We start from the raw sequence: 13,729 nt of genomic DNA, 5'->3' as shown, positions 1-13,729 counted from the left end.
AGGCTGATCCAGTGTCAGAATCCTCATACAAAGTAAAATTATGATGAAATAATTAATAACATGTTGGCTTCATTTAAAGGCATATGTCAAATTTAACAGTTTGTGTGTGTGTGTGTGTGTATATGTATGTGTATGTGTGTGTGTATATATATATATATATATTGTAAGGGATCTTCCCGGGGTAGGGTGTGTTTGGACACAGTTCACAGCAGACTTGGAATATATGAAGCAGATCTTGGCGTTTATTCGTGGTACAAACAGTCCAGCAAACAAAACATACAGCAACACCGTGCTTTCTAAGTACAACAAAATAAACAAAAGACCTAGCCCGGCTGGGCGCTTACTAACAGGTTCTTCTCACCTATCTGACATTTATAAAGACAGCGTCTTTTCGTCTGGATATCGCAGGGTGGGTTTTAGCTCCAGCAGTGGCTGTGCTTGCAGCTTCCTTCAACACACAGATTGTTCATTCCCTGGCTGAGAACAATCACCTGCAGACCCTACAGAGCCTTTAGCTTCCCAGGCTAATTAGGATCCAAGCTCACCTGATCCCAAACCCAGAACTGGATCGGGGGATGTGGAATGACAGGTCCCTCTACCAAACCTACCTGCCATTCCATATAAACCCAGGCCCGGCAAAATTAAATAACAATTCAGCAGCATATCACTGCTGAGAAACTGAACCATCCTGGATTTACCATCTCACACTGTGTAGCAACCTAGGTGAGATGTACACCCCCTCGATCACTTCTCCAGTGACATGTCTACATATCCCCCCCCTCTTTTTCAGACCGGAGGGCTGAGCCTTTTGTCCCCACAGACAACTTACCCTCGACAATGCGTCAGCATTTGCCTGTAATTTCCCTGGCCTGTGTTCCACAGTGAAATTAAAGTTTTGTAGGGAGAGAAACCATCTAGTCACTCTTGCATTTCTCTCCTTGTTTAACTTCATCCATGTTAGGGGGGCATGGTCTGTCACCAACTTGAATTTCCTGCCTAGCAAGTAATACTTTAACGATTCTAGGGCCCACTTTACTGCCAAACACTCTCGCTCCACAATGGCATAATTTTTCTCGGCCGGGGTTAATTTTCTACTCAAGTACGTCACCGGATGCTCCTCACCATTCACTACTTGTGAGAGTACTGCACCTAAGCCTGTGTTAGAGGCATCTGTCTGGACCAGAAACTCTCGTTTGAAATCGGGGGTAACTAACACAGGTGGTTGGCACAAGGCAGACTTAAGGCTTTGGAAAGCCTTCTCGGCCTCTGGGGTCCACGTGACCATTGCTGTCTTTCCGCCCTTTGTCAAGTCAGTTAGTGGAGCAGCAACTGAGGCAAAGTTCGGCACAAACCTACGGTAATACCCCGTAATACCCAGGAAAGCTCTAACCTGTTTCCTTGTCAGGGGTCTAGGCCAATTCTGTATTGCCTCAATTTTATTTAGCTGTGGCTTAATCAACCCTCTCCCAATAATGTAGCCTAGATATTTGGCCTCTTCTAGGGCTAGAGCACACTTCTCGGCATTTATGGTCAACCCCGCATCACTTATGGCATCCAACACGGCCTGTACCTTACAGAGGTGACTTTCCCAATCAGGGCTAAAAATGACCACATCATCGAGGTAGGCAGCTGAGTAATCACGATGTGGTCGCAGAATCAAGTCCATCAACCTCTGGAAAGTTGCAGGCGCTCCATGTAACCCGAATGGCATCACTACATACTGGAATAGCCCATCAGGGGTGGAGAATGCAGTTTTCTCTTTAGCCTCACCAGAAAGTGGAATCTGCCAGTAGCCCTTTGTGAGATCGAGAGTGGTTATGTACCTGGCGTTACCCAACTTCTCAATCAACTCATCTACCCTGGGCATAGGATACGCATCGAACTTGGAGATCTCATTCAACTTTCTGAAATCGTTACAGAACCTCCAAGTTCCATTGGGCTTTGGGATTAGCACAATTGGGCTGGACCATTCACTCTGTGACACCTCAATTACCCCCAGAGCAAGCATACGTTTTACCTCGGCAGATACGGCTTCCCTACGTGCCTCCGGTATCCTATAGGGCTTAAGGTTTACTCTGCTTCTAGGCTCAGTTTCAATGTGATGATGGATGAGGTGTGTACGCCCTGGGAGGTCAGAGAACTTTTTTTTGTTTTTCTGTAAAAATTCCTGAGCCTCCTGTTTCTGTGACACTGATAGAGTATCACCTACCTTGACTGGAGGGATTGGTTGTGACAAATCATTAACAGTATTTGTCGCCACCAAGGATTCCCTGTCTTTCCAGGGCTTGATCAAGTTTATGTGATAAACTTGGAAAGGCTTCCTTCTACCTGGTTGGTGCACCTTGTAGTTCACCTCACTGATCTTTTCAACAATTTCATAAGGACCTTGCCACTTCGCCAAGAATTTACTCTCAACAGTGGGGACTAGTATAAGGACCCTATCGCCTGGGTTGAATGTCCTGATTCTTGCGGACCGGTTGTAAATTCTACTTTGGGCCTCTTGAGCCCTCTGGAGGTGTTCCCTTACCAGGGGCATTACAGTGGCTATACGGTCCTGCATTTGTGCTACATGCTCAATAACACTCTTGTATGGGGTGGACTCATTCTCCCATGTCTCTTTTGCAATGTCCAGTAGACCCCTAGGGTGATGACCATAGACCAACTCGAATGGTGAGAACCCTGTGGACGCTTGGGGCACCTCCCTAATAGCAAACATGAGGTAGGGTAATAAATGATCCCAGTCACGACCATCTTTTGCCACCACTTTCTTCAACATATGTTTCAAAGTCTTATTAAATCTCTCCACCAATCCGTCCGTCTGGGGGTGGTACACAGAGGTACGGATGTGTGAGATTTTAAATAGTTTGCATAATTCCTTCATTACTTTCGACATAAATGGCGTACCTTGGTCAGTTAGGATTTCTTTGGGGATCCCAGTCCTAGAGAACATATAAAACAACTCACGTGCAATTGTTTTAGATGCAGTGTTTCTTAAGGGTACAGCCTCAGGATAGCGGGTCGCATAATCCAGGACTACCAAAATATACTGGTGTCCTCTAGCTGACTTTACAATGGGACCCACTAAATCCATGGCAATACGCTCAAAAGGCACCTCTATAATAGGGAGCGAAACCAAAGGACTGCGAAAATGTGACACTGGGGCACTAACCTGACATGTGGGGCACGACTCAGAGTATTTTTTAATGTCATCATATATGGCCGGCCAAAAAAACCTCTGGAGAACCCTCTCTCGCGTTTTGTCAGTCCCCAAGTGTCCCCCAAGAACATGGTTATGTGCCATGTCAAGCACCTGACGCCGGTACGGCTTAGGTACCAGAAGCTGTTCCACAATCTCATCTTTAACCTTATTGACTCTATAGAAAAGATCATTAGTCACCGAAAAATGTGGAAATCTTTTTTCAGCATCTGGTTCCTGAGGTACCCCGTTCATAACAGCAACCTGCTCTCTCGCATTTTTGAGAGTGGGGTCCTGTAATTGTGCAGTCCCAAAATTATCGCTAGACACCTCTAAGTCTAGTATATTTTGCTCAGTGGGAGGATCCTCCTCCCCAACCAGGACCTGCAAAGGAAAACAATCATTTTCATCCTGCATACTTTTATCATTCACAGCGGACAAGGCAACCTCCTTAGAGGTATCCTCACTCCTTTTGGGGATTTCTCTTTTTTCCCAGAGAGCCCAGAATAACGGAAAATCGCGGCCCAATATTACATCATGCATGAGGTTTTTAACCACACCCACTTCATATTGTACGGTGCCTTGTTTAGTCCCGACTTTAGCCCGCACTATAGGGTACACTTTTGTATCACCATGTATGCACACAACACTCATATGCTTGTTAGGCTCTAAGTCCCCAGCCACCAGACTAGCATGCACCAAGGTTACGAGGCTTCCTGAGTCCATTAACGCTTTAACAGGAAAGTCATTGATTGTGATGTTGCAGATTTGCGGTTCAGTCTCTAGTCCAGGAACTGCAGCACAAGATGGTTCCGCAAATAGCGACTGACGCCGGCTAGCGTCACATTCCATGGGTTCAGAGGTAAGAGGGCAATGGGCAGACACGTGTCCCGCCTCATGGCATCTCCAACACTGGATAGGGCCTGGTCTCTTTGGCAAGGAGTCCTTTTCAGAGCCCCTTAGCCACCCGGGACCATCACCAGTCTTTTGTCCCTGAGACACCACTTGAGCCCTTTTCCCCCCATCAGCACCCCTCCACACTCCCCCAACAGATGGAAGTCTCTTACCAGCTGACGGCACAGATCTGGCGCTCCGGGGAGGTGAAGATGCTGCAGGAACATCGCGGAGGTAGTCCTCAGTCGCCTGGAACCTCTCCACAAGGTTGACAAGTTCGTTTGCGTCCCTAGGATCACCTTGTCCCACCCAGCGTTGCAGGTCAGTAGGAAGCGCTCGGAGGTAGCGATCCATCACGACCTTCTCTAGGATTTGTGCAGGAGTAGAAGTGTCTGGCTCCAACCACTTTCTTGCCAAATGGATTAGGTCATACATCTGGGACCTCGCTGATTTGTCCAGACTGTAGCTCCAGTTGCGTACCCTCCGGGCACGGACTGCAGTAGTAACTCCTAGTCGGGCAAGTATCTCCTCTTTTAGCCGAGTATAGTCCTTAACCTCTTGCTCACTGAGGTCATAGTAGGCCTTTTGGGGTTCACCTGTTAAATAGGGTGCAATTACCTCTGCCCACTCAGCAGCTGGTAACTTCTCTCGCTCAGCCACGCGCTCAAATACTGTTAGAAAGGCCTCAACATCGTCCTCAGCAGTCATCTTTTGCAGCGCTTTCTGCACAGTCCTTCTCCCAAAAAAAATCTCTGGAGCGGCTCCCTCCATTGTGGGTGGATTAGTAACCACAGGCGCCTCTCGATTTACTATCAGGTGCTCGATAAGTTGTTGTTGGCTTTGGCGCAAAGCTTGCAACTCTTCCTTATGCATCCGCTGTTGTGCAGCCATCATCTGCTGTTGTGCAGCCATGGACTGTTGTTGTGCAGCCATGGACTGTTCATGTCGTCTATTGGCCTCTGTCTGAGCCTGCTGTTGTGCAGCCATCATCTGCTGTTGTTCAGCCATGGACTGTTCATGTCGTCTATTGGCCTCTGTCTGAGCCTGCTGTTGTTGCAAACTCACTTGCATAAACTGCTTCAGCATCTCCTCCATGTTGCTGGACTGTTTTTGGAGTGTAGTTGCAGCTTTCACCCAGGACATCAGCAGCTGTAGCCAAGTCTGTCCACACCGTTGCCCCTAGCAACCGCGTTGCCTGCTACCTCCACCAATTGTAAGGGATCTTCCCGGGGTAGGGTGTGTTTGGACACAGTTCACAGCAGACTTGGAATATATGAAGCAGATCTTGGCGTTTATTCGTGGTACAAACAGTCCAGCAAACAAAACATACAGCAACACCGTGCTTTCTAAGTACAACAAAATAAACAAAAGACCTAGCCCGGCTGGGCGCTTACTAACAGGTTCTTCTCACCTATCTGACATTTATAAAGACAGCGTCTTTTCGTCTGGATATCGCAGGGTGGGTTTTAGCTCCAGCAGTGTCTGTGCTTGCAGCTTCCTTCAACATACAGGCTGTTCATTCCCTGGCTGGGAGCAATCACCTGCAGACCCTACAGAGCCTTTAGCTTCCCAGGCTAATTAGGATCCAAGCTCACCTGATCCCAAACCCAGAACTGGATCGGGGGATGTGGAATGACAGGTCCCTCTACCAAACCTACCTGCCATTCCATATAAACCCAGGCCCGGCAAAATTAAATAACAATTCAGCAGCATATCACTGCTGAGAAACTGAACCATCCTGGATTTACCATCTCACACTGTGTAGCAACCTAGGTGAGATGTACACCCCCTCGATCACTTCTCCAGTGACATGTCTACAATATATATATATATAATATATATATATATATATATATTATACAGTATATGCAAATCTTAATGTATCCTGTATGCAAAGCTTTGGTTTGGCTCATTCTTCTTATTGGCCAATTAATGTGAAAAGCATCCTGTTGGCCAATAAGGAAGTTAAGGGGGCAGAAAAAATGTTGTCTTTTCTTAGATGAAGTTGAGATAAAGATTTAGCTGCTTCTATTTTTGAGTCTATGATCTCTTTTTAACATTCAGCTTTTTCCTTAATGGGTGCTTCAAAGCTGGCCATAGATGCATCAAAATTTGGTTGGTTCAGTAGGTAGCGGTCAAATTTTGATCTGTCTTTAGCTGCTTCTATTCCAGATGGGTCATTTGAAAAATTTCCCTTGATCAGCACTGCAACTGCACCACTTCTAGAATAGATTGACTTCTGTACAACTTTGCTGCCCAAATACAGATCGCAGTTCGGCTGGTCCCCACGGAACTGAATCCCTACTGACTTGTAATCCATGTATGGACTGCTTTAGATGACCTCCTTTTAGCAATACTTTGCTGACTCTGCTTTCAGTACATTGTGAATCACAGACTTGGAACAAGTGTTTAGCCTGTTATCTCTGAGGGAAATGCTTTTGATCTCTATAATAATTCAAGGTCGGTGACTCGGAAAGTACTGAAAATAATAGATCTGCATGACAGCCAGGCAATTAGCGTTTTCAGAACAAAAAAGGTCAGCAGTTTCGGGCCTAAATATTTCTCTTAGAGGTTTCTTCTAATCCAGGAATCTGCAATTAGCGGACCTCCAGCTGTTGCAAAACTACAAGTCCCATCATGCCTCGGGGTGTCATGCTTGTGGCTGTCATAGTCTTGCTCTCCCTCATGGGACTTGTAGTTTTGCAACAGCTGGAGGTCCACTAATTGCATATCCCTGCTCTAATCAGAGTGCCGATTAGTGCTCGGCAGTGTTCTTCTCTAGCTATGGCAGTTATTAAACCCAAGAGCAAAACTGGATGAGACAAACCATTTATCACTGATGGAGGTGCTTAAAATAATCATTTATCTTAAAGCCTAGGTTTACATTGATGTGATTTGACATGTCAAATTGCATGCTAAATCAGCGGCTATTGCCGGCAATGCTACTGGTGGGAGACGCTACCTGCACACTGCTCTGCTACACTACAGATATGATAGAACACTACAGTCCCATTGTAAGATGTTTTTCCATTTTGACTGTTACAATACCTGTAACTAATGTTCCGTCTGCAGTCTTCTCCCTAGCCCTGATGTTTGTTTGCATGCTGCATTAAGCAAAAAAATCTTTAATTGTATTCGTACCAACCGGTGCCTATATTGGTGTATTGTCATCACCACTACACCCAGTGATCCTATATGCTCCATGTACTTAAGATCTTTGGAGTCACCACCAAGAACCACCTGTCCTTCATTTGACTTGGCCCCTTTTTGGTGTCTTCCGGTATAGGGTTTGGGGGTCCCATCTGGGGGGGCTGTCTCTCTCTTCACTTGTTGGCACATTTTTAGCAGTTTTTATCTTGCTCTTGAACTATAACTTCTTTGAATTATCAGAACATAGGAAAATTTGGAACTGCATAACCCTTTCCCCTGATGAAGAGCTTCACTATTTGTTGAAACGCGTTGGATTCCGTTCTGTCCTATAGGTCAGAAGAGAATCCAACGTTGACCAATAGGTTATCCTCTGGTTACATTCAATGCCATCATCTGTGATGTTATGTACTTTGTTTTTATTCCATTTTACTTCTGATTTTTCAATTTTTCCAAATAAACGTTGTACTTTTGTATTATACCCACTGTTTCTGGTCCGTTAAAATCCCAACTTTTGTGGAACCCCTTTCTGTTCATTGTCTGTCTGTACTAGGGATGTGAGCAAGAAACGGTTTATTCTGATAGCTGGCAAATCCATATATTCGAATCGATGCAACACATACTTTGCGGTGCCGCACCGATTCCCAAAAATAATTTCTGTGTTACTTTTGGCTACTTCGGGTGTGATTTCAATAGACATCTGTGCGGGTTCCTGCACAAATGTCTCTGAAATCGCCCCCCGAAGTCAGACTGACATGCGGGTATGAAATTATGCAAGTTCAGCTGAACTCGCATGATTTCAAACATGCAGCAGTGTGAACCTAGGCTAAAACACAAAAAAAAAATGCTGTAACGTCTTATGAAGTGTTAGGTGGAGTTTGGCTTCAATATGTTAGTATATTTAAATCTGCTAGTACATCTATCGCTCCCCCCCCCCCAGACTGACAATGCTGCTGTCAAAAGGTCCCCCCTGTGCGTCTTCATCCATAATGGGGCACTCTACATCTGGGGACCTGGCTAGTAACACGAGTATTGGAGCTCATGTATACACAGACTAGGTTGACCACTGGCCGCTGGAAAAACGCAAAATGGGCGGCAGTCAAAACTATCATGAACGCAATTTTTTCGTTTTTGTAACATGTGTACATAGGGGGTTATTTAAGAAAGGCAAATCCACTTTGCACTGCAAGTGCACTTGAAATTCAGTGGCTCTAAATCTAATACCGTGTAAACACAACCGGACATTCCGGCAGAAAAGGTCTGAGGGTCTTCCCGACAGTCTTTCGCCGGAGTTCCGACAGACTTCTGAACGAACGGACTTGGCCACACACGAACGGACTAAGTTTGTTCAAAAGTCCGTTAGACCCCTTTCACACCAGGGCGTTTTGCAGGCGCTATAGCATTAGAAATGGCGCCTGCAATCCGCCCTAAAAAAGCTGCACCATTGTTTGTAGTGTGAAAGCCCGAGGGCTTTCACACTACAGCGGTGCACTGGCAAGACGTCAGGAAAAGTCCTGCCAGCAGCTTCTTTGGAGCGGTGTGTTTACCGCTCCTCCACCGCTGCTCCTCACTGAAATCAATGGGGCAGCACTGTAATACCGCCGGCAAAATGCCACTATTGCGGCGTATTGCCGGAAGTTTTAACCCTTTCTCGGCCACTAGCGGGGGGTAAAACCGCCCCGCTAGCAGCCGAAATGCGCCGCAAATCTGGCGTTTAAAACTATTTTTAGCGCCGTTTTACCGCCCACGCTATGGGCGGTGTGGTGTGAAAGGGGTCTTAGTTTTGAACACGATGACGTAAGACAGGACTAAAAAGAAGTTCAGTAGCCAATAGCTTCCCTTGTGTTGTATTTGGTCTGGACCAGCATACAGACGAACAGGTTTCCCGATAGGGATTGAGTCCGTCGGGCAGATTTGAAATATGTTTTATTTCTAGGTCTGTCTGATTGGATTATCCCACACGATCGGAATGCCCGACAGACTGATCCCATCGGACCTTGTCTGCTGGAAAGTCCAGTCCTGTGTACGCACCATAAGGGGTAGATCTGAAATGAGGGGAAGCTCTGCTGAATTTATCATCCTATCATGTTCAAGCTAAAATGCAATTTTTTGGTTTCCTTGCATGTCCCCCTCGGATCTACAGCGACTTTACTTCCAAGTGCACTTAGAGTGAAAAGTGGATTTTCCTTTAGTAAATAACCCCCATAGCCTTCTATAGAGTTGAGTTTAGGAGTTTTTGGCTTTTTTTTTTTTGCCAAAGCTCCCAAACTCAAGTTTAGAAAAGGTAGTGTACATGAGCCCTTTAAAGCTGGAAAAAGCTTAAAATAAACAAATGAATACAGCCACCACATCTAATTATTGGTAAGCTGCATTATATTACATTTTTGGTGTTTTTATTTATTACCGCTTTTTTTTTTTCACCACTTGCCGCCCGCCATATAGCAGAATGATGGCGGCAAAGTGGTTTCAATATCCTGGCTGGGCATCATATAATGTCCTCCGGATATTAGGGCACTGTGCGCCCCCGGGGCTCGCAATGCGGCGATTTGTTGCGGTGTGTCAGTCTGACTACGATCTCAGTAAAGAGTCTGACGGAGACTCTTGACCACGTGATCAGCCATGTCCAATCACATCGATTATCAGCGCAGCCCCCCCCCCCCTGAAGATGCCCACACTGGATCACCAGGGCCACCACCAGACCACCAGGGATGCCCAGCACCAGGTATGCCACCCTAGACCACCAGGGTTGCCAATCAGTGCCCACAATGGGCATCACTGATTGGCATCCATCTGTGCCGCCTAACAATGCATGCCAATCAGGGCCCATCCGTGCTGCCTATCAGTGCCACTTCATGGGTGCCCCCTCATCGGTGCCCATCACTGCAGCCCCGTCAGTGCCCATCAGTGAAGGAGAAAACTTATTTACAATGTTTTGTAACTGAAACAAAAAAATATTTATTTATATTTTAGGTCTTTTTTTTATTTGTTTAGCAGAAAATAAAAATCCCAGGGGCGATCAAATACCACCAAAAGAAAGCTCTATTTGTGGGAACAAAATGATAAAAAATTTAGTTTGAATGACAATTGCGCGGTCATACAACACTGTACCCAAAGTGCAACAGCACTGAAAGCTCAAAATTGGTCTGGACAGGAAGGTGTATAAGTGCCCTGTATTGAAGTGGTTAAAGCAGTACCAGGCTGTTGGAAAGCCTTGGATTTATTATTTTTTTGTTTTTTTTATCACACAAAATGCTAAACTGCCTTATTGATTAACCGATGAGCCATATATTATTGCTTAATGTTTATTAGCTGAATAGCTCAGACATTTAACTGCTGACATAGATTTGTTGCATGTCTGTCACAGTTCCTGATTCTTAGTACATCTGTTTCCAGTGCTGGGATAGTTTTCAGAGTGAAAAAGCCAAGGACAAGTGTGAAAGCTGTAGCTGCCCTTTATTACATTTTCTGTTTTTGCATGTGATTGCACGCTTGGGGTTTTAAATGAGGGAAGCAGGATCCTGCCGGATGTAATTTTATATTGTGTACACATGCATAACAAGACAGAATGAGGACACCAATCATTGTGTACACCTAGCATTGGCAAACTATGCCTAAAAATGACTTGCCTTGATTTATGATCATCCCATGTTGGACATATTGTACCCCCATCATGCTGTAATATTTAGGGCTTTGAGACTTTGAGAAATTTAGTAGTAGTCTGGGTGTACAACCCCCAATTCCAAAAGTTGGGACCCTGAAAACTAAAAGGAGGGGGGGGGGGGAGAAAGGCTCCTTTCACATTTGTGCGACCTAAAAGTCGACAATTTTTTGCTGCAATTTTGATGCGACTTGAAGCAATGCCTGTGTAATCTTGAGGTCTATGGACCTCAAGTCGTATCAAAGTCAGACCAAAGTAGTGCAGGCACTACTTTGAAGTCGTACAGATATGAATAGTACTCATTGGAAATCGTGGAGTACGACTTGTCATGCGACTTTGCAGTCCCAAGTCGCACAAGTGTGAAAGGGGCCTAAAAGCAAAATGCAATGATTTTCGATTCTCATAAACCCATACTTTTTTATAGATGCAGCTTTTTACAGATGGCTGAACCTCAGTCCATCTTTACTTCTAAGACACTGACTCTCTAAGATGCTCTTTTTAGACCCTGTCATGATACTAACCTGCTAGCAATTAACCTAATTAGTCGCAAAATCTTCTTTGTTAGTACCACTTGGGCCCCTTTTTTTTTTTTTCACATGGGCGCTCTGATCAGGTCCGCCTGTCAGTTTTTCAGGCGAGCTTTATCGGATGCTCCATTCACCTCTATGGAGCAGCGGATATCGGCAGTGACATGTCTGCTCACATCTGATCCTGTCCGTGAAATCCAGATGGATGGTTACCCTATTTCTTTCTGTCTGGCAAATCGGATGGGATCGGATGAAAACAGACAAGCGGTCCATTTTCGTCCAATCTCCCCATAAAGGAGAGCGGGGGCTCTGACAGGTCTGTCTCTGCACAGTAAGCAGAGATGGACCTGTCATCTGCCAGATCAGCGGATTGATCCCCCTCGCTGAGTAAGCGGAATCCAAGGACAAACCCCTTACTTTGTCAGCTTTTTGTTTCCCTGTCCCAACTTTGAGACTTGTTGCTTCCATCAACTTCAAAATTACCTTAATTTTTTTTTTTTCTTTAAAACTGGTAAATTTCTCAGTTGAAACATTTTTAATATTTTCAGTTTTTTCTATTGAGAACAAAATACGGGTTTATGAGATCTGCAAATCCATTGCATTCTGTTTTTTATGTAGATTTTATACAGCGTCCCAACTTTATTGGAATTGAGGTTGCACAAGGTGATAAACTTACTTACAGTAACTTTTAAATAAAGGTTTCATTGAGCACCTTTAAGCCCCTTTCACACTGGGGCGTTTTTCAGGCGCTAAAAATAGCGCCTGTATAGCGCCTGAAAAAATCTGGCCCCTTTCACTCCAGTGTGAAAGCCGGAGTACTTTCACACTGGAGCGGTGCGCTAGCAGGACGGTGGAAAAAAGTCCTGCTAGCCGCATCTTTGGAGGAGTGAAGGAGCGGTGTATTCACCGCTCCTACCCATTGAAATCAATGGGGCAGCGCGGCTATACCGCCAGCAAAGCGCCGCTAGCGGGGGTTAAAACCGCCCCATTAGTGGCCGCATACCGCCGATGCCGCTCCCGCCCCAGTGTGAAAGGGGCCTAAGCGATCGCTATTCTTCAGCGTTTTGACAGCACAGCTACATGTGTCCTACACAGAAGCCATAGCGTGATTTGCAGCTGCGCTGCCCATCCCTTTCCTCCCCTTACCAAATTACAGAAAGCTTTGCATTCTGTGAAGCCATTTACAAAATTCAAAACTTTCTGTGAATGAAAAGGGGGAGAAGGCAGAGTCGAGCAAAGTGGCTACTTTGTAGGAGGCTCCTTTTTGGAGCGCTGGAGTATATAAAATTCTATACTATTGGCACTCCGTGAAGCAGTAAATTGTAAACAAATGAGAGAGATCCAGGAGGTGGCATACACCACCTTGCACCCAACTCCTTGACCTCGTATGGCTACAGAGGTAATATTTAATTTTTATCACTCACTACCTGGTATCTCATGAAAAATGTATAGTTTTTATTTAGCCCCAGTTGTGATTTCCTATTGCCACTTGAAAAAAAAAAAAAGTTGTTTGCCATCAGTATTGTGACAAATGAAATCTGGCTACTTCTGTAAGTAGTTTTATTAAAGTAAGCTTCTTTTTATATTTTAGGTTTCTTCCCAGCACTGTGTCTGGTATGGGGAATGTGGGAAAGCAAAAGGAGATATGCGGTACAACTGTGAATACCTCGGTCCTCCAATTCCCTTACCTGAAGCCGGTCATGAATTACTACAGGTAAGACGTTTTAATACTTTTTTCAAAATTTTCCCTGACGTGATTTTTTTATTTGTATGTATGCCGTGATTATCAGTCCATTCGGTGTGAAAAATAAAGCGTTCATAGGAATACCTCTTTGATATTTAGCCACAGATGCAGACTTTGCAGCTTGGTCAAATTGTCCAACACTAAACTGTAGCACTCATACGTTGGCAGACCACAAATGTCCTGATTAACAAGAAAATTATGTCCTTTTAAGTTTTAGCCCTTGCACACACGGTTGGAGATTCCGACGGAATGTGTCCGATTGGACCGTTTTTTCGGATATTCAGACTGTGTGTGGTCTACATCGGACTGTTTCCGTCGGAGTATCCGACGGACCAAGTTTTCCAACTTGTTGGTAAAATTTTCCAACAAAATGCTCCGATCGGACATACTCCGATCATGTGTTGAGAATTCCGATCGGACAAAGTGCCTAGACCAAAGCTATTGGCTACTAGCGTGAACGTAGTCCCGTCATAACGACCGTGTGTACAAGGGCTTAGTGTTCCAGTCATTAGGTTTTATAGAGGCATCCTTGACTTTTGAGGCTAACCGAGGTCTATGTGAAT

General features: G+C 45.1%; 1 protein-coding gene across 1 annotated transcript in view; it reads left to right on the top strand.

Annotated features, from left to right (window-relative positions):
* NPC1 (NPC intracellular cholesterol transporter 1) overlaps positions 1–13,729 on the top strand; it is a 124,834-nt gene that overhangs the window by 26,648 nt on the left and 84,457 nt on the right. Inside the window, exon 2 of the mRNA XM_077492575.1 lies at positions 13,014–13,136. Coding sequence (XP_077348701.1) covers positions 13,014–13,136 — 123 coding nt within the window. The remainder of the gene's footprint in view (positions 1–13,013; positions 13,137–13,729) is intronic.

The sequence above is a fragment of the Lithobates pipiens genome, unplaced genomic scaffold, assembly GCF_037356315.1.
Source record: "Lithobates pipiens isolate NorthernLeopardFrog02 unplaced genomic scaffold, aLitPip1_a1.2 Scaffold_19, whole genome shotgun sequence".
NCBI lineage: Eukaryota > Metazoa > Chordata > Amphibia > Anura > Ranidae > Lithobates > Lithobates pipiens.
Note: the sequence above shows the minus strand (reverse complement) of the source record. Positions and strands in the feature narration are given on the sequence as shown.